The sequence below is a fragment of the Amblyomma americanum genome, chromosome 3, assembly GCF_052857255.1.
Source record: "Amblyomma americanum isolate KBUSLIRL-KWMA chromosome 3, ASM5285725v1, whole genome shotgun sequence".
Taxonomy (NCBI): Eukaryota; Metazoa; Arthropoda; class Arachnida; order Ixodida; family Ixodidae; genus Amblyomma; species Amblyomma americanum.
In genome coordinates, this window is record NC_135499.1 from 177,095,428 (window position 1) to 177,113,819 (window position 18,392).

General features: G+C 50.2%; 1 protein-coding gene across 3 annotated transcripts in view; it reads left to right on the plus strand.

The window, feature by feature from the left end:
- LOC144125506 (uncharacterized) overlaps window positions 1-18,392 on the plus strand; it is a 133,153-nt gene that overhangs the window by 67,111 nt on the left and 47,650 nt on the right. For all 3 annotated transcript variants that reach the window (XM_077658962.1, XM_077658960.1, XM_077658961.1), the window contains one exon: window positions 15,796-16,357. In XM_077658962.1, coding sequence (XP_077515088.1) covers window positions 15,879-16,357 — 479 coding nt within the window. In that variant the 5' untranslated portion in view covers window positions 15,796-15,878. The remainder of the gene's footprint in view (window positions 1-15,795; window positions 16,358-18,392) is intronic.

Sequence of the window (18,392 nt, forward strand, 5' to 3'; positions counted from 1 at the left end):
TTATATACCGAATTGGTGATTGATTGCTGAGGTCACTGATATATCCAATTGGTGATTGATTGGAGACGTCACTTATAAAACCAAGATGTCAAATCCGTATTCCCATTGGTGTACCTCACTTTAATCTCATTCATGTCAATTTTAGTAAACTAGACAAAAAACGCTCGTTACTTCAACGTCTTCCATACGGTGGCGGCATGTTTTTGTAGCGAGAGCTACATTACGGTAGCATTTCGAGCCTTCTGCGTGGCTGCCACGCTGTCACATGGTTGGTCACGTGGTGCGGAGCAGCTGCCGGCGGCGCAGCGCCGTGGCTGATCACGTGGTTGGTCTCGTGGTTGGTCACGTGACCAAGTTCCACTCGGCCAGCTGTAGCCATCGCGTCACTCCAGGTTTAACTAAAGCTAAGCCACCGCCAATTTTTCCCTTTATTTCGTTTTGAAATGCATTTCCGCCTCTCTTTAGTTTGCTCCTCGTTGCCGCTAGTTGTTAAAGGCGCCTGCTTACGATGTAATCTACTCCATGACCAACAGAACAGAACACTTCATGTCGCGAATAAATCTACCTGCGAATGACAAGGTTAGATGGTGCTGGAAGGGGGGAAGGGTCATTTCATTGCAGTCGTAGATGTAAGAGCTTTTTGCATGGTTATCATACTCTTCGTCCTAATTGATATCCTTTTCTTTGTCTGCGCATTCGTCCCACGTCAGTGAGCTAGTTTGAATCTCTTTTTCTGTTCTCAGCCGTTATGCGAACCTTTTTCCCGGAAAGCGACTGGAAAGCGTGGCGCTCCCAGAAACATTGTTTCACTCGAGCGCTGTGGCTACGTATAAACTTCCTGCTCGGGTAGCGACGACTGGCTCCCTGTGGCAAGACAATGTTTTGCCGGCTGTAGAAACCTGGCGGGGATTTTTTTTTCTGGACACTTACTTTCCAAGACCTTAAAATATCCTGCGTTTAGTGCATATTGGTTTTTATTGTGTTTTGGTACCCGTTAAGCGAACCTCTGCACCACTGCACTGGGGGACTTGTTTTCTTTTTTTTTGCTTGCTAGTCATGTACATACCCTTTCCTTGTCCGTGACGTTAAGCCCAGGGTTTTTGGAAAAAAATATGCTATTGACGCGCCAGCATTAAGGGTTCGTTGTCGCAGAAAAAAATTTGGGACGCTGAAGTGTCGGGGTTAAGAGTAGAACACGATAGAGTTATCGGGTTCCGTTCGCATCGCGAACTCAACACTCACAGCATCACCTAATTCCAAATTAGCATGCTCATGATTACTCATGTACTCGTCAGTACATGTCCCTAAGACACTTGACAGTCGAACACAATAACGCATGCACTACGTCCCCCTTTATAAACAACCAACGAGCCTATGTGGCCTATTCTCAGCGTGCCCATATCGGAATCCGAAGGTCCTCGATTCGATTCCCGCCCAAGCCCAGTTTTGTTTTCAGCTCAGTTTTATTAATCATTTGCTTCCATCTTGGTTTTTCGCGCACGGCCAACGACGCCGACTTTTCTGTGACACGAGGCTCCTTAACGCTATCGCGTCAAAAGCCGGCGTCGTTGTTCGTGAGCGAGACATCCCGACGGAAGCAAGTAACTAATAAAACAGAATTCAAAAGGAAATCCTCATAAAATTTGTCTTTTGGCAGTCAAGAATGATGATGGTGTGCGGTATGATATGCTAATGCTATTGGGTTTATATCAGGCACGTAGAAAATTGAAAATTGGTTTCGTGGAAGGGAAATGAGCAGTAACCGTCTCACATATAGCCAGGACTTTTTTTCGGCAGGGGCGCAAGGTAATTTCTTCCAGCTGGCGGGGAAGGGGGACCCTCTTGCCCCCCCCCCCCCCCCCCCCCCTTCTCGCTTCTGGATACATGCCTGGTTTATAGTATAGCAAGTGGAAACACGGAATGGCTGTTAGGCATGCTAATATAAGTTCATGTCAGATATATTCGTCAATATTTTTGTGATTTTGTTCGTAAAATTGTAGAGGTTTTGAAAGCTCAGCGATTTGTGCCTGAGTGTACAGGCGCACTGGAGAAAGTGAAAAATTCGAATAATTTTTAGCGAGAGAAGTTGTCTGTAAACCAGACCACACTTCCTCTTCCTGTTCGTCCAGTCTGTATTTTATTTCGGGAAATGAAGGCAGTAAAGAAGAAAAACCATAGGCCACGACGGATGGACCTAGTGAATGCGTTGTTGTCTTTGACTTAGTGAAGTGTCTTAGAGAGGTACTGATGCGCACATGAGTAATTATGAACACGCTGATGAGGAATTAGGTCGTTGTGTGAGTGTTTAGTAGGGGTGCTAACGGGAGCCGATTAAGTTATCGCGTTCTACTCGCAAAAGCGAAGCTTAAGCATCTCCCTATTTTTTTTTATAACCTGTCCACCATCGTGTCATCTGCACTGTCAGGCACATAGCGAGGATCCCCCCCCCCCCCCTTTTCTTTTCGGGAGGGGCTCAAGGTAATTGCTTGCATCTAGGATTTGGATGCGATGGGGTGTCGAGTGGGGAAAGAAATGTGGAGGGGGTATGTGATGTTGATATCGTGGGACAAGATAGGGACGGTCCCCCCTCGCCCCCTCCTCCTTGAACGCTCCCACTTGTTTGTTCAGAGCTTTGTTTTGAAGAAAAAGCTAAAGCTTTGTTTCCTATATCTCCAAAAACCGCACGACTGACTCGCTCTGTCGTGTGGTTGTCGACAACTCCGGGCCTATCTGTTCACTGCGTCACTTGCTATCTTTCTAATTTGTCCGAAAGTTTCTGGTCCAGAATGCAGGCGTTGTATAAATCTGCAGCTACTTGTTTCCGTGCACACCGCCATTTTTTAGCCTCAGCAGAGGCAACGAATTTAGTCCGTGCACGGAATCGATATCTACTGCGATTTAACCGCATTTCAGTTCGCATCGCCCCTGCTCGTAATTGGTGTTTAACGATATTCCTCTCACAGATCCGCAGTGAGCGATGGTAGTCAGCAAGCCTGCCTATTGCTCCTTTACGAGGCCATTACTCAAGCGAGGCGAAGCTCGCTAATCTGCTGAGTCAACCTCGTATACGTACAGCGACAACCAGAGCAGCAGGGCGCGGAAGTTTCCTTAAAGCATGCGCCGTCTCCAGATTTTGTGTAGACTGTCAGCAGTTAGCTGGCAACGCTGGAAGGCCTCCTAGCATCCAACGTTCCTCTGGCGCCTAATGTGCTGGGTTTAAAGAACAAGAAGCTTCTCCCTCGCGCATTAAACGATCGCCATTGCTACACCACGAGCCTAGTGGTGACGCCGACTGCGGAGGTTGCACTGTTCGTCATCGTCGTCCCGGGGGGGATCTTCATACAGCAAGAAACAGAAGCATCTGAGGAGAGAGCACGCGCGGCTGATCATTTCGCAGGGTGTGCTTGCGTGTGAGGAGCCATTGCCACTGCATGCCGACGACGGCAGCGCCAGTTGTACGCGTGTATGTATAATATGCGCATGGCGTCTGGCACCGAGCGCGCCACCATCGCCACCACACCCGCGCGAGAGCCTCGCCTACACCGGGCAGCCGCGAGGCGTGCCCCGCGAGACGCTCGACGCGCTACCAAGGGTGCGCGCACACAGAAGTCTTTGTATATAGTGCACTCAACACGCTATTACGGCTTCTCTCTTTTTCCGCCGCAGTGCGCGCAAGGCCAGAGCAGTTTGTTGCTCTCTGTCGCTCCCGATTTAACGCTGTCCTGAGCCTCGACTCTCCATCTTTTGTTTTTCCTTCCTCTTACTTTCTCATTCCTTTTTCTTTTTACATTTTTATGCGGGTTGTTCGCGCAGACGTCCACCCGAGCGCGTGGCAACCGCGAATTACGGGCGCGGCACCCGAAAGAAATGTCTCGTCTTTCTAGGCATACCGCAGAATCGTGCATGATTCATCCAGCTGAGATCGTCGTGAAGCCGATGCGAGTGATACGTCCAATCTCTTTGTCATTTTATCACAAGTTCACTCGAATGAGGTGTACCAGTTGAGAGATATGTACACTGAAGGAAAAGAACAAACAAGTGCATATTAAGCACGCAGCAGCTTCCTCAACAGCGCTGATATACCATGCCGAGAACCAAGCGTCTCTCGAAGTGCAGCTCAATTAAATCAGACGCTAGAATGAAATGCCACGGCGGCAGAATGAATAGGATACCGACCCCTGTGTAGTGCATCACACACGCCGCATACATTATGGCATGTACAGGTTCTACAAGCGAATAAAATGTTGAATGTGTTATTCTAGGTCCTGTGCACTCTGCTGCAGGCAGACAATGCACGTATGCCCTTTGACTCAAACGTCGCCGTTGCTAAACAAGTTAGAAGCGTTTCGAGCGCGTCTTTTCTTTCTTTGTGTGTGTGCGTGTGCGTGTGCGTGTGTGTGTGTGTGTGTGTGTGTGTGTGTGTGTGTGTGTGTGTGTGTGTGTGTGTGTGTGTGTGTGTGTGTGTGTGTGTGTGTGTGTGTGTGTGTGTGTGTGTGAGAGAGAGAGAGAGAGAGAGAGAGAGAGAGACGTGACTGCACGCCTGTGATAAATATCGAGAGAACGCGTGTGCGATACGCAGTTCAGCCTCCTTACAATTTCTCAACCGCATGCTCACGCTATACACATTCCAGATAAACAAACACAGCCCTTCAATAATATATAGCAGGTTAAAAAATACGAAAGAAGCGGTGTGCGTCTGTTTCGCGGTGGATGGACCGCCCATGCCACTGCTTTGCCTTACTCGTTTCTCGCTTTTACGCGAAAAGGGGAATGGCTTCCGCTCGCCAGTGCAAAAACAAAGAAAAAAAGAGAGAGCGGAGGGAAATTATATTACACGGTATCCGCATGGGCTTGATGGCAACTGCAGCTCGAGGGGATGAACCTCGTAAGGTGCGCGCTCGCGTCCCATGAATGTCAAACGGTTTTATGCGACCGTTCGCGATTTTTATGGCATGCCGACAAGCGATCACCGTCAGTTTCCGCAAGGGTTATCGAGCTGCACCCGCACCACCGCTAACATAGATAGGTAGGGAAAAAAAAGCAAAGAGAAAAGGGTTGGCTCGCAAAATCTGCCTTAATCGTTTATTTTTGCTTATACCGTCTGCACTTCTTTCTTGTTCTTCTATTTTGAGAGGAGCAAAGCTTCTACGAACGCGCCCTTTCGAACTTTACGATTTCCGCTCCACGCGGGAGTGTTTCAACCTGGCATCTCCGGCCTCAACCATGTATCCACTGTCGCCCACTCTTGTGCTATAGTTAGCAATTTTTCGAACTTCCTTCACGCGACCCTGCAGGTTGCTATTTTATCGCCGTGTGGCCGCGCCACCAGCCGGCCTGCACGGCCGTGCAAAACCGGAGCACCAGCAGCGAAGTGCCCGTGGTGCAGGCATAAATTATTACCCCCTCCCTCCCCCATTCCGCAGCCAGCCAGCGCTTGATGAATGCAGCACTCAACAGTCTTCAGTGTTGCGGCGGCCCAATAGCTCACCTACTACATCAAGTAGCGATAAGCCTATCGGCTTAAAATAAATACACTGCCCGGGTACTCCGCACACGCAAGCACGATCGCGATCGACATCGCCCTCCGCAGATTACACCAGAGGCGCAGCCGAAGTGCGCGCAGCCAATGAAGAGCTCCGCTGCAGCGACTACACCCCCTCCCCTCTCCGCTTCTCCAAATAAGCCATCCGAATGCAGAATGTGTGCGTGTTCGAGTAATTCGACCGACGACTCGCCCCATCGTCTCATCCATTTCCAGCCGCCCAGCGCGTACGCCCAGCTTCTGGAATAAACCGCGATCGGCGGCGAAGCGCTGTTCGTACAAAGGGATCAGAAGGGAAGGAAGGATGTAAGTACAAATAAAGAAACGCATGTCGACTGTCCGCTTCGTCTGAATGGCGCTGCGAACACGATAACGACGACGATTGCGAGTCGTCCGTATACGGCCTGCGCGCAGGGGTGACCGGCTAGGAGAGCGGGCCGCTTCCAGAGAAGAAAGGGCGATATTTATGGCGAATCGCTCGCTTCGGACGCGACCGGCTCAAGGACATACAACCGGTGGCGCGCGCGGCGCAGTTTTGAGTTGCCCCCCATTTGCTTTCTGTCGCCATTATAAGTCGACGTGCGGATTAATTCCACGGGAGGCCGCTAGTTTATGACCGGCCAATGTTAAGCATTCCTCACGATTTTGTCGCTCACTTACCTCGTCGTTCTACTGGCGCTGAGCTCGCCCTGCGAATGCGATGGGTTGAAAGTTGTTGAGCATAAGCCGGGCCCCTTCTCTTCACTTTTCCTCTTTTAACTACTCTACATTTATGACCAGTTCAGTATGCGCCACTTTCGACGCGTTACAGATCAAACGAACACTTGACTCTTGCGAAGGTTGAGCTCAATTCGCGCGGCCATGCTCAGTCTCCGCAATATACAGTTTTAACGCATTATGAAAACTAGAGGCAGCACGACCGGAGTTGACTGCTCCGCTCTTTTGGCCAACAATTTCAACTACTCCGTCGTATTTGCTGTTTACTCCATGTAAATTGTCTGCGGAGTTATATGCCATATTAACTCCAGCTTCGGTAAGGAGAGTGCGCTCTCTCCCGACTGACAAACGGACAAATGGAGTTCGACGATGGTGTCGGCTACTCTTACTCCTATAATGCATAAAGAGTTGCCTATCCAGAAATCAGTGGAAATAACGAGACCTCATTTTGAGCTGAAAGTGGAAAGGTATGAACTCCAGAAAACGCTGTCAGTAAGTAATATTCAGCGAAGGCACGTGCTTGCGCAGATAAGTTTAGGAGTGCCTTCCAGTTGCACTTTCGGCGAGACAATTATGCCACATCTAAGCTACGTCTTGTCGCCGGTGCGTGCTTAGGGAGTCTCATTCACAATTTGTTTCGCTGCGGCTACCTAACAAGAGAGAAAAGGGAATGATATTATTTAGGATCACGAATCAGGAGCTCAATAGACTGGTTTAACAACGCGAGCTAGCCTTCCCGCTGCATTGACAACAGCCAGTTCATTCGAGAGGGCCAGAAGAAAGCGTTGCAAACACGACACGTTTTTTTGGCTCAAACAAAACACTTCCGCTAAATGCTCGTATATACTCAGGGTTTTCTCGGGGTGGGGGGAAATTTTTTTTTTACTTGAAGGTGCAGTACTCCTGCAGAAAATGCGCTATTCCCTACATTCATTATTGCTAAGCATACGCGCGGCAATGTTTGAAAACCAGTCAGATGTGGTAGAAATGTCTGCCCTCTCATAAGAAACTGTTGGGATTTCGTTACTCCTTAGAGTACACTTTGCAGGGAAGCTTTCTGCTGTGGAAGAATGTTGTAATAGGCCTTCTGAGGAACACGTACTACATAACAAAAGTGGCAAGAATTGCGTATGTGTATGTGTAAGGGGTTGAAGGGCGATTTCACAGGGAAGCTTTCCTTTGTGTAAGGGTGTCGTAACCGCCCTTTTTGAGGAAAATGTACAAAATACAGAACTGGCAGCAGTTGTATATCTCTGCGTAGAGGGAGTTTCCAAGGAAGCTTTCTTCTCTGTAAGGGTGTCGTAACAGGGCTTTTGAGGGGCGTGTATATAATATAGAACTGGCAGGAATTGTCTGTGTGCGTATATGTGTGTGTGTGTGTGTGAAAGTTGTGTGAGGAGGCAGCCCGGCATCCTCGCAATGGAGCAAAACGGAATGTAACACTTTTTCAGCGCCAGCTGTTAACGCGAAGGTATCCCGCATGAGCTGCATCTTTCTTTCAGTAAACATTATCGCATGCCAGCTGACACTGATTCTCAGCATCGCCAGCTTCGTAACCGTCTTTGAATTTTTCGCTGATTGTGGAAGACAATAGTTAGGTACTAATATAGACATTCATCAGTTCGGCAGACTACAAGGAATGAAAAATCGGTCTTGGTCCGAATTTGTGGTCGTGTTGCGTTTTTCTGCTACCCGTCCCCGTTTTTCCGACGCAAATGTTCTTTGAAAGAGGCAGGGAGAGGAAAAGAGGAGGAAGAGATGGAGAGAAGTAGGGAGGAGGGGGAGGAGGAGGAGGAAAGAGAGAAAGAAACGCGAATGAAAGGAGACGAATATCACGCACCATGCGCGATATAACGAGCTTAAAGACAGCTGAAATTTAAAAAAAAATGCGAAGTATGTGCTCCGGCCGCGTAGCAACGACTAGACATCGAGGAAAGCTGTGGGCAAACCGAGGTGACGAAACTTCCTCATCGACAATACAAAAGGGTTGCCATTGTAACAACTGTTCCGCTGTCTCCATGCAGCTGTCACATGAAAAGCTGTGAGCCGGTGCTTGGCTGCAGAGTCATTCCGTCGCATCGAATAGCTGCCGCCATTATAGCACTATAGGCTCTTTGTTTCGAAACGACTGTACAACCGAGACACGACTGCATGTTCCTGCAGAGTACAGGACCCTTGGCAACACGTTTGTCGGTATGGGGACCATGATTCAATGTTCAAAAACGAGCAATTTGGTTAATCTCATCTGCATTTTACAAAACTGATACGTCATCTCTCTTTAAATGTTCAGAGGTACAGTCTTGGTCAAAAGTCTTAAGGCCACAGCGTTCAGCTGCAGCGAAATAAATGTTCCTAGAATGCTCTGTGTAGCGGATCATTCAAAACACAAGTCAAACAGGAAGCTTCTCTACCGCAAGAAGAAACCTTCTGCTGGCATTTCAAGGTCATTCGGTCATGAATAGTGCCGTAATGGCTCTGCTATGCGGATGAAGCGAAAAGACTTTGACCTTATGACTTTTGACCAAGGCTGTACTTCTCCTGCATCTAGCCACTGAATTTAAAACGGTATTCACGGCGCGGTTCAGGTGTCCAAAGATATATGAGACAGATACTGCTCCATTTCCTTTCCTCAAAAAACCAATTATTATTATTATTATTATTATTATTATTATTATTATTATTATTATTATTATTATTATTATTATTATTATTATTATTATTATTATTATTATTATTATTATTATTATTATTCATGGGTGTACCGTTCGATTATCAGCAACTTTTTAGTACACTAATCTGGCTTAACGTCGTCACAGTATAGCCGAGATCATGCGGCGCATCAAGAGGTAACTATCTCGTCGCGATTCTAAATTTTTACGGCAATAAAACAGATGTCATAACTGTAATTTGGAACAATGTGCCACCTGAAATATAGACGAATAGTAATTTCGCTACCTTAATGAAGTGATGTTATCACAAGAGATTGTAATTTATTCTGGTACTATGCAAAATGCGTTATCCTATCTATCATCATCATCATCATCATCAGCCTGACTACACACACTGCAGTGCAAAGTCCTCTCACATGTCTCTCCAATTAACACTGTCATCTGCCAGCTGCGGCCACCCTATCCCCGAAACTATTTGTGCTTTCTTTTAACTATGTTTCCTGACCAGTATGTGTATGGATATTCAACCGGCCTACGTGCCCGGGATCCACGGGCTTTGTACAAACCATGTTTTAATCGTTTTGACTGTAGTTCAATGAGCGTGTGTCGTAGATGACTGCGTTCCGGAAGTCGCTCACCAGCCATCTGGTACAGGACACTTTGTTCGAAGTTACTTCCGTGGGCTGAGCTCGCGTGGTAGTTTGTCGGCTGCTTTAACTTCTTAAGCCGCAATAACCACTCGATTATACCTGTTGAAGCTTCAATAAAGTTCATCAATAAAGTTCATCGGCTGCCTTGATGTGGGCCAAAAGAGGGCGTGTCAGCGCTGATGTTAGGTCGTTGACATTAAGCACAGATCAAGAGCCGTTCAGCACGCACACACTCTGCGGAAAACTCGGACCACGGGAAAATGTGTGCCGTTAGGAACAAAATTTTTGACAAAACGGTGGTTCAGTAACTAATGTCAGTTTTCTATGAGCACAAGTACGCGGTTTGGCAGCCTCCGGGCCGTGAAGGCCGCACTTCTACGAAGGCCAAATTCGCAAACTGTCGTGTGCTGAGGTTTCGGCAAGCACTGAAGAACAGCGTATACTACTGTAAGCCACTAATTGGCGGAATGGGACTAATTGCACCACTTAGTCCTTGCGAAGAACGGTTGCCCTGCGGGGAACGAATTGTCGCCCACGTCCCTTAGTCATTCCCCTCGAGGGAGTAACGTTTGCTCTTTTTGGGAATAATCGTTGTGGGAACGAAGTTAGATATTCCCAAAAAGAATAAGCCCCGTAGCTCATTTTGTCCTACAGAGTCGCTTATAGAGCGCGGGAGGTTCCAAGCACTGCCGCCGCCACGTAATAAGCCCGCGAAGCTTGATACTCTTCAGGGATTATGTAAGCGAACCAAACCCGCATAGCACGGGCGCCATAGGTGTGGATATAAAGACTGTTTCACTTTATTTAACAGATTTTTTTATCAAGCTGTATAAGAGCTACCGATCGTGCTTTCGAAGTTGGCCTATCTGGCCGGGAACAACATATCTTGTTCAAGCATACCTATAAACATAACATGGAAAATTGTGATGATTACAATATGGTTCATACAGCATAACATAGACAATAAACCGCTCCATGTGGTCGATATTAATCCAGATTCCCCCGCTGTTGTCTCTTTCCCGTCGCCTTCGCGTCGACCCCTGCTTCCTTTCTATCTCCAGAGCGTGGTCCAGAAGTCCACCGAGAGTGTGACAGTTACTGTGTCCTGTCTTTCGCCATGAAGCGCTTGCGTCTCTGTGGTGCACTGCAGTGCACAGGCCTCGCTTTGCGTTTGTACTATCGCGCTCAATATGAGTCGCAACGCGCCGTCATCGACTGGAGCTGGCTCCCTCGTCTACTTCCTCCAACAGTCGCTCGGAATTCTGGGAAGAACTGCCATTCCAGGAAACGACCACACTCCCTCTCAGGAAACAGCTTGGTATAACTGAAATGTAGTAAAACGGTGTTCACGGAATTCGCTTGCATGAAATTGAATTCAGTTTCAAATATTTCGTCCAATTCTTAATTGGGCCAATAACAGGAACTATATAATGAACTTATCGATGGTAGTTGGGATGCAGTAGAATACCACAGTCAAATAGAATGCATTTCAGTTATACCAAGCTGTTTCCTGAGAGGGAGTGTGGTCGTTTCCTCGGAATGGCAGTTCTTCCCAGAATTCCGAGTGATTGTTGGAGGATGCAGACGAGGGAGCCAGCTCCGGTCGATGACGGCGCGTTGCAACTCATATTGAGCGCGATAGTACATGTACAAACGCGCGAGAAGTTCTGAATTTAAACCAGAATGAGGAGATGCATTTTGGCAGCCATTTTTTTTCTGCTTGTTTGCTTGTTTGTGGCTTGTTTGTGGGGCAAGTGACGCTCATGGCTCTTGCCAAAAGCGCACACAGCACAACGGGAGCTGAAAAGCTGCACTTCTATAGTAACGTCCGAGGTGATACCGTGGAGAAAGCGGAAAACGGGCGGCGGTTTACTGTATAGTAGCCACCTCGCGCTAGAGGCGTTTGAGTGAATAAAAAAAAAACTGGAATGTGCAGAGGGAACCTGGAGTTAAACTTCTGGTGCTGACCCAAAGCGTTATAAAAATAGCAACCGGTGGAATAAGGCCTGCGCAGAACGCCAAGCAGTTTTGCGACGCGGCCTGCTATCGCCTATTTCTAGGCACTGCCAACGTACCAGCCAGAACACACCATGAATCAAGCGCGCTTCTGACTCATTACAATGCAGTCTCGTTTTTCACCTCGACAATTTAAGCGGCTGTCGTGGGCAGCTCTAAGACGTATGCATTCGAACAATCGTTGCCCCTCGGCACTGCCTCATTCACGTTTCTGTTTGTCTGAACTACAATACCTATAATACCCTGCAGATTTTAGGTCTCTCTGTACTAAGAAGGTATAGTCTCATGCTTTCGTGCTGCTGCCGTGCTCCTCGCCTTCCTTTTATTTTTTTTTTATTTTCTCTCTCTTTCGCGCCTGTGATTGGTCCAGTTGGCCACGTGGTCCATCGCGCAGTTTGCTTCGCAGATGGACCAAAATTTCCGCTCACGCGCAAAGCTGTCGCGCCGTAGCGCATTGCACGAATGATTACCCATTCAGAAGCTGGTAATAATTGAAGCAAGCAACAATGGCAAAGCTTCCCGATTTCTATATACGCCGACAAGTTTTTCACCTTTATTGGAGGCGCTCTCAAGGAGTAGAGGGCAAATGAGGCTAGAGAAGGAAGCCGGCAGGAAAGGGGTAATATTGCTACCTTCCGTACATGTTTCTATACTTATTGCCGTCTGAGCCAGTGGCCCTTTTTTTGCAAGAAGCGCTCCACGCGCTCTCTCCGGTCATTTTCTTTGTTCTTGTGTTCAGATGTTTCTTGCGCTGTGACCTGCAGCAATTGAGTGTTGCTCCCACGCGAGCAGCCATATTGCTCGATGGACTGTCGAGTACACGTGGCGGCAAACTCGCGGCATTCCTATCGCTCTAGCGCACTGTAGGCTAGTCAGGTAGGGCAATTTCTTTTTTTTTTATTTGCGTCTCCTCCTTTACTATGCTCACTCAGTTACCCTTATGCGACAAGTGAAAGTGCTCGAAATGGAAATGAGAACATTCGTCATAACTCCTTTCGATGCGCAACAAGTTATTATTCTCTTTGTATTTTGTATTTTTATTGACTGCGGCGGTGGGTGGGGGAGGGGGGGGGGCAGCCCCCCAGTTAGGAGCGTACGGTGGGAGGGTGGCTGATGGGTGGTGCATCTGGAAGGTGGAGGATTCGCTCTCTGAGGCCACAGACTGACAGATGCCGGCTTTTTCGCATTGTAACACTATAGTACAGCTTTCGCGGTAAAACTTCAAATTTGTTGTGCAGTTCAATTGAAAGGGTTCCTCCGCAAGTCACTGACGATGTTCACGTTCGGTGAATCAAGGCTGCTGCCGCTGTTTCGGGTTTCTCTTTCTTGCGAGCTATTATTTAGCTCGAAAACTGTGCAAGCGACGACGCTGGTCATTTCACAGCTGTCCAAAAACCGTGCCTTGGTTTCTCAAACTATTCAAAGCATAGCTCGAAACCAACAACACTTTCACGGAGCACAGCTTCGTAACTGACGAAGAGGAGCTATGCTTCATTACTCGAATTCAGAATGCACCGTGTTTCCTTCAAACGACAATCACGGACTGAAAGACAAATACACCGACGACGTACACTAGTTTCCATCGGACGCCCCGTGGAACATGACAGAAGCCTGCGTCATTCACCAAGATGCGTCATTAACACGGCTTCTTTACTTAAAAGCTTCTTTTAGGCAAAACCCGATTCTCTACAGTTGGTCCCGACTCGTCGCAGTTACCAGCAAAAGCAACAACAACAAAAACAACAGCAGCACTGATGTAGATGGGAGGAAAAGAGCGAATGTGAAAGCCCGCCGCCGCGAGTCGAGTCGTGCGGGGGGATTGAACGGCGAAGGTCACGGACAGGGAACATTAATCCTCATTTGAAACGAACTCGAAGACGCGTGTACGCGCTTTCGCCTCTCTGAAATAGCCGCGCCGGCAGATCGCGACGAAGAAGAAAAGAAAGAGACGAGGGAAAGAGAGGAAAGAAAGAAAGGAAAGAAGAAAGGAAGCGAGCCTGCAGGCGCAACGCACAGTGCGACCATAGAGAACATGCGGGCCATTTCATACATCATTCGGCCCGTGCTCGCCGCACCTGTCAGGCCGTTTCCGGCTCTGCGTATGAGTTCGTTCTCGGCCCGGTTGTTTCTCGAGACGCGTCACCTTCAAAAAAACCGCGCATAAACGGTTCTTCTCGCACGTTCGTGAATTGGGAGGGGGGGGGGGGGGGGGGGGGGGGGGCGCCGACCAAGTTTTGACCACAGTCCTCTTTAAAAGTCAAGAGGTTGGAGGATTGTGAATCGCGGCGCTCTTTCCAAGCAGTGACCGCGCCTACTGCTCGCTCCGGAGTCTCTCGGCCCGCTCCCCCCCATTTCCTGCTAAAACGCCGTTTCTGTGAACGCTCACTAAACGCTTTCTCGCTCGCGTCCAAGCCCGCGCTCTCGTTTCTCGTCTTCCTTCTCGCAGGGGGAATTAGGAAACAGTTTAGAGTAGACACACTGTTTTCACTTTCTTTCTAGCCGTCTCTCTCTTTCTTTTCTTTTGTTCAGTGTTTATACGGTTCGGCTCTGGCTGAGGGACGGAGAGATACATATACGCATGTGCCACGGGGGGTGCTCGATGCTGCAACCGCCCCGATAGGTGTCGTTCGGTCAGTGGCAGATTAATTGACATCGGATCCCGCGCGAGAGCCGTCATTACACGCCGGCCGAGGATTCATGCGGGTGCCGGGACGCAAATTGCGAAGCGACCCGTAATTTGCCCCAAATGTACAGCGACGGGGGCCGACGCGGAGGGCAGGGGCAGCTTCCAGCGAGCAGCACCGGAGAGGCGAGTGCAGCTTGCCGGACGAAGTCGAGCCGAGAGAGGGCGGTGGGGGGAGGTGGGTCTATTTGTGCGCGAATCCGGCATGCCGTTCCTGTCACGCGGCAGAATTGATTGAAGCACGTTCTCTTTCCCTTTTCGCGTGTGCGTGTGTCTGTTCACGCGCATGTGCCTCTACTGCAACTCTTGTCTTCTTTATGCTGGCGCGCGCTCACACTACTGCTGGTTGTTGCCGCCTGCCCTGCTACTGCCCCGTATACCTTTGCTGCTCCTCATGCGTTCTGGGCCTTCTTCCCTTCCCTTTGCCTAAACGAGTTCCCAGGGAGGGAGGGAGGCTCGCGCGGGTATCGGGTAATAATTACGAAATTGCAGCTTTTAAGGGCAACTTTAGCCCTCGCTGTTTGGCTAGGGTGCAAATTTGGGGCCTCACGCCGCATTGCGTGTGTACGTATGCTGGGGCAGCTTGCTCTCCTGCCGCCTCTGCCGCCGTGAGTTTAGTTGCGTTCGCGTACCGCCAGTCGAGCACTGTCGCTTGCGGCCTTCCTTGGGCATGCGCCGGTACTCTTCACTGGCAACGTTGGTGGAGTTGGCATATACGCGCGCGTGCTTCGAGCAGTCGGGTACCTCTGTTAGTGAGCGACTCGGTGGCGCTGGAACTCGAAGTCGGTTCTCTGAGCTGTACTTCCGCGGCGGGTCCTGCAACTCTCGCTCGGCTTGCGCAGCAAGGTAAGCGCACGCCTACACGGCATGCAGCTGCATCGTGCGCTGTGCCCGCTGCAGGGATGCCGCCTTTTCGCTGCTCGGCATCTTGCTGTTTCTTTACTGGTAGTAAGGTGTGACCAGGAGGCGTGCTTCCTTCCTGCGTGCGTAATTCTCGCAGTGGAACCTGTGAAATCTGGGGTGTTGCTTTGCTTGAGTTGCAAGTGCAGGATGTAGAGAAGCTGGCTTGGCGCTAAGCGCAACGATGTGCTCGTCGTGTGCTATAGTATTCGCTCTTTCAGCAAGCGGCCATGTTCGTAGGCGACAGGCGCCACGCCTGCATGCTGCAATTGAATCTTGTAAGGTTATGCATCATCACTCGCCCTATCCTGCGTAAGAAGCGTGTTTAAACATATTTCTTTATTTTTTTATTTGACTTGAGACGGAAGCGATTCCGAAACTATCTGATACTGAGAGAGACGTTGAATTCTGGGGGCGCTGAGGTGCAAGGGGCTGTTCACTTGATTCACGTCCAACCCATCGACCCCGCGACGCGCACAACCTCCGAAGAACTGTTGAGAGAGAAAATCGCTGTGAGAACATGTTTGGTTACTTGCACAATCCTTCAGTGTTGCATTGCAACATCGTCGGCTGTGCGACGTGATTCCAACCGGCTTTTCCTCTCATCTCCTTGCGCAGGATCCCCGACGCAGTCTTCCAGCCCGCTCGACTACCGGTGCCACGCGAGCCCGACGCGACCCAGCCCGTCTCCGCGCGAAGCTATGGGATTGTCTGACCGGGGCGACCCGCCGTGCGCCAACGAAGGGCCCGAGCTGCCGCCGCCCGCCGCCGTCCAGTCCTCGCCCAGGGCCGCCGACCTGCTCTGCCACCGCATCTCGTCCCCGTCGGTGCCCGGATCGCGACTGGGCGCCTCCGACGAAGCCTCCGGAGGCGGCGGTGACCGCAGCGCAGCAGCCGTGTCCAGGCATCCGCACCAGCATAGTCCACCGAGCCAGCACCACCAGTCGCACCAGCAGCATCATCAGAGGACGCCTCTGCAGCAGCAACAGCACCAGCCGCAGCAGACGCACGCTTCGTCCGGCAGACCGCCGATGGTGATGCGATCGGACAGCCCGCAGGAGATGAGCGACGACTTCCCGAAGCGCAAGCAGCGCCGCTACCGAACCACCTTCACCAGCTACCAGTTGGAGGAACTGGAGAAGGCATTCGCCAGGACCCACTACCCGGACGTCTTCACCAGGTAAGCTCGACTCAGCGGCCCTCTGTTTCTTAGCGTTATAAAATGGGAGCACGATCCGTTGGACGGCTCTTAGGCTGCTCTCGGCAAGTACTCTATAGGTGCCTAAATTGGGCATGCCCCGTGTAAATGGAGCGCGGCCATTAATAAACGGTTGGCGGAAGCTGTTGACGTGAGTTGTCCAAGTACGCGTGATTGCGACAGTTCAGCGCAGCACCAGCGGCGAGGCCTGGGTTTTCCAAGTAGATTATCTACGTCACCAGAAATACTAAACTGCATGTTGTATTATTTCACGCGAATACCAGCCCTCGACAAGCCTTCGTTCGTAAAACCTACGATGCGCAAGAGAAAGAAGCACATATATTAGAGAACCTGAGCCTCTAGACGAAAAAAAAAAAGGCACGTGAGAGACCACAAACTACAGAAAAAAATGATGAAAATAATCTGGGTCTCGAAATTAATTTTTAACTAAACCCTAACCAGTTCAGCCTTCCACACGCTTGCCAAATGGCGCCTCCCTCGCTCAAGCGAGTAGTAGGCGCGCATGTCGGAATGGGGCTCGGATTATTGTAGCCAAGATCCATAGCGTCTGCTTCATATACATGCTATAGTTATCGGCGAGGACGTGGCCTCATGCTGATATTTTTTTTTCTTCTTTTGTTCAATAAGGCGGTCTTCCTCACGCGTCCGGCTTCGTTTGAGACGGAAAAGCTGCAGGTTTTCCAAGCCCTGCGCGCTCTCGCGGTCTTCGGAGCTCGGTCTGCACCAGAACCATCGCGCCAGCTCCCCTAGACACTGCAGACACGCACCGCGCGAGAACATTATGCCGGCGTTGTCCCGTTTAGCGCGTCCAAAGGCGGATCGAGTGACCCGTTCCGGTAGCGTACCGGCTGCAACCCGTGAACGCGTCGGGCTCTCGAGTGCAGCTCCGATGTATATGCACGACGTCTAGCGGAGCAGCGATAGACGCGAAGACGCGTTTCTGTTAAGCGCATCTATTATCCCGACACGCTGCGGAGACGGCCAATTGCACGCTTAGGCGTGCGTGTACGCTACTTAAACGGCTTAGCGCTATGCAGGGACTACAAAGCGGCCGCTTCCTTGTACTGTTTGTCGCGCACCGCACGGGCACCCCCTATTAGTGCAGGAAAAGGGTAATTGGGTGAAATTGCTTCGGGGAAAAAAAAAAGAGGAACGGTTGCGCGCGCATATACTGCGCACGTGTATGAGAAACGACTCGGCCTCCGTAGCTTGCTCAGGTTGTGGAACAAATTTCTTCTCGAATGCCGCCCCCTCCCCCCTTCTCATTTTACACGGGCGAAGGAATGTGCGTGTATGTGTGCGGCACCCACTACTCCTATACCAAGTGGTAAGGTATACCTGCGCGGGGCCCTTAAAGTGTATCTACGCGTATATACACATACGCATGCACAAGCACTTGCGCAAACGCGAGCGTCACGCGATGCAGCTTCAAAGCGCGAGCTTTGGGGTTTTTTTATTTTATTTATTTTTGTGCTTGTTTCTTTCTCGCTCGCAAACGTTCTTCGAAGGAAGCACCGGGAGCGCCACCGCCGCCGAGCTCAAGTCGGTGCTTAATTACCGTTATTATTCACAGTGCGGAATTAAGACCCATCGTAGCACCGACGAGCTCTATAGCCGCCGCTGGCAGCGTTGGCGGCAATGGGAAGCGCGGTCACGCTGAAGGTCCGCGCGCAACGCACACGCGCACGGCCATTACACACACTTCTGAACAAAGTGCGCGTGCGCGAGCCGAAAGGGGGAAGGCATGAAGAGAGAGAGAGAGAAAGGAAAGAGAGAGGGAAAGAGAGGGATTGTCCCCCGTAACGACCGAGGCGACGGACGCCGTTACGGGATGTGCGGAGCGCTGCCGCGAGCATGCAGTCCCTGCATAAATACACCCCGCAAATCGTCCGCCTCGCTGCACAATGCCTCTCGCCAGCGGCGCTGCAGGCGGCCCGCACTAACGTCGCGACACACGCAGGCGCACAAAGTGCACGGGGAAAGGGGAGTCTGAGGA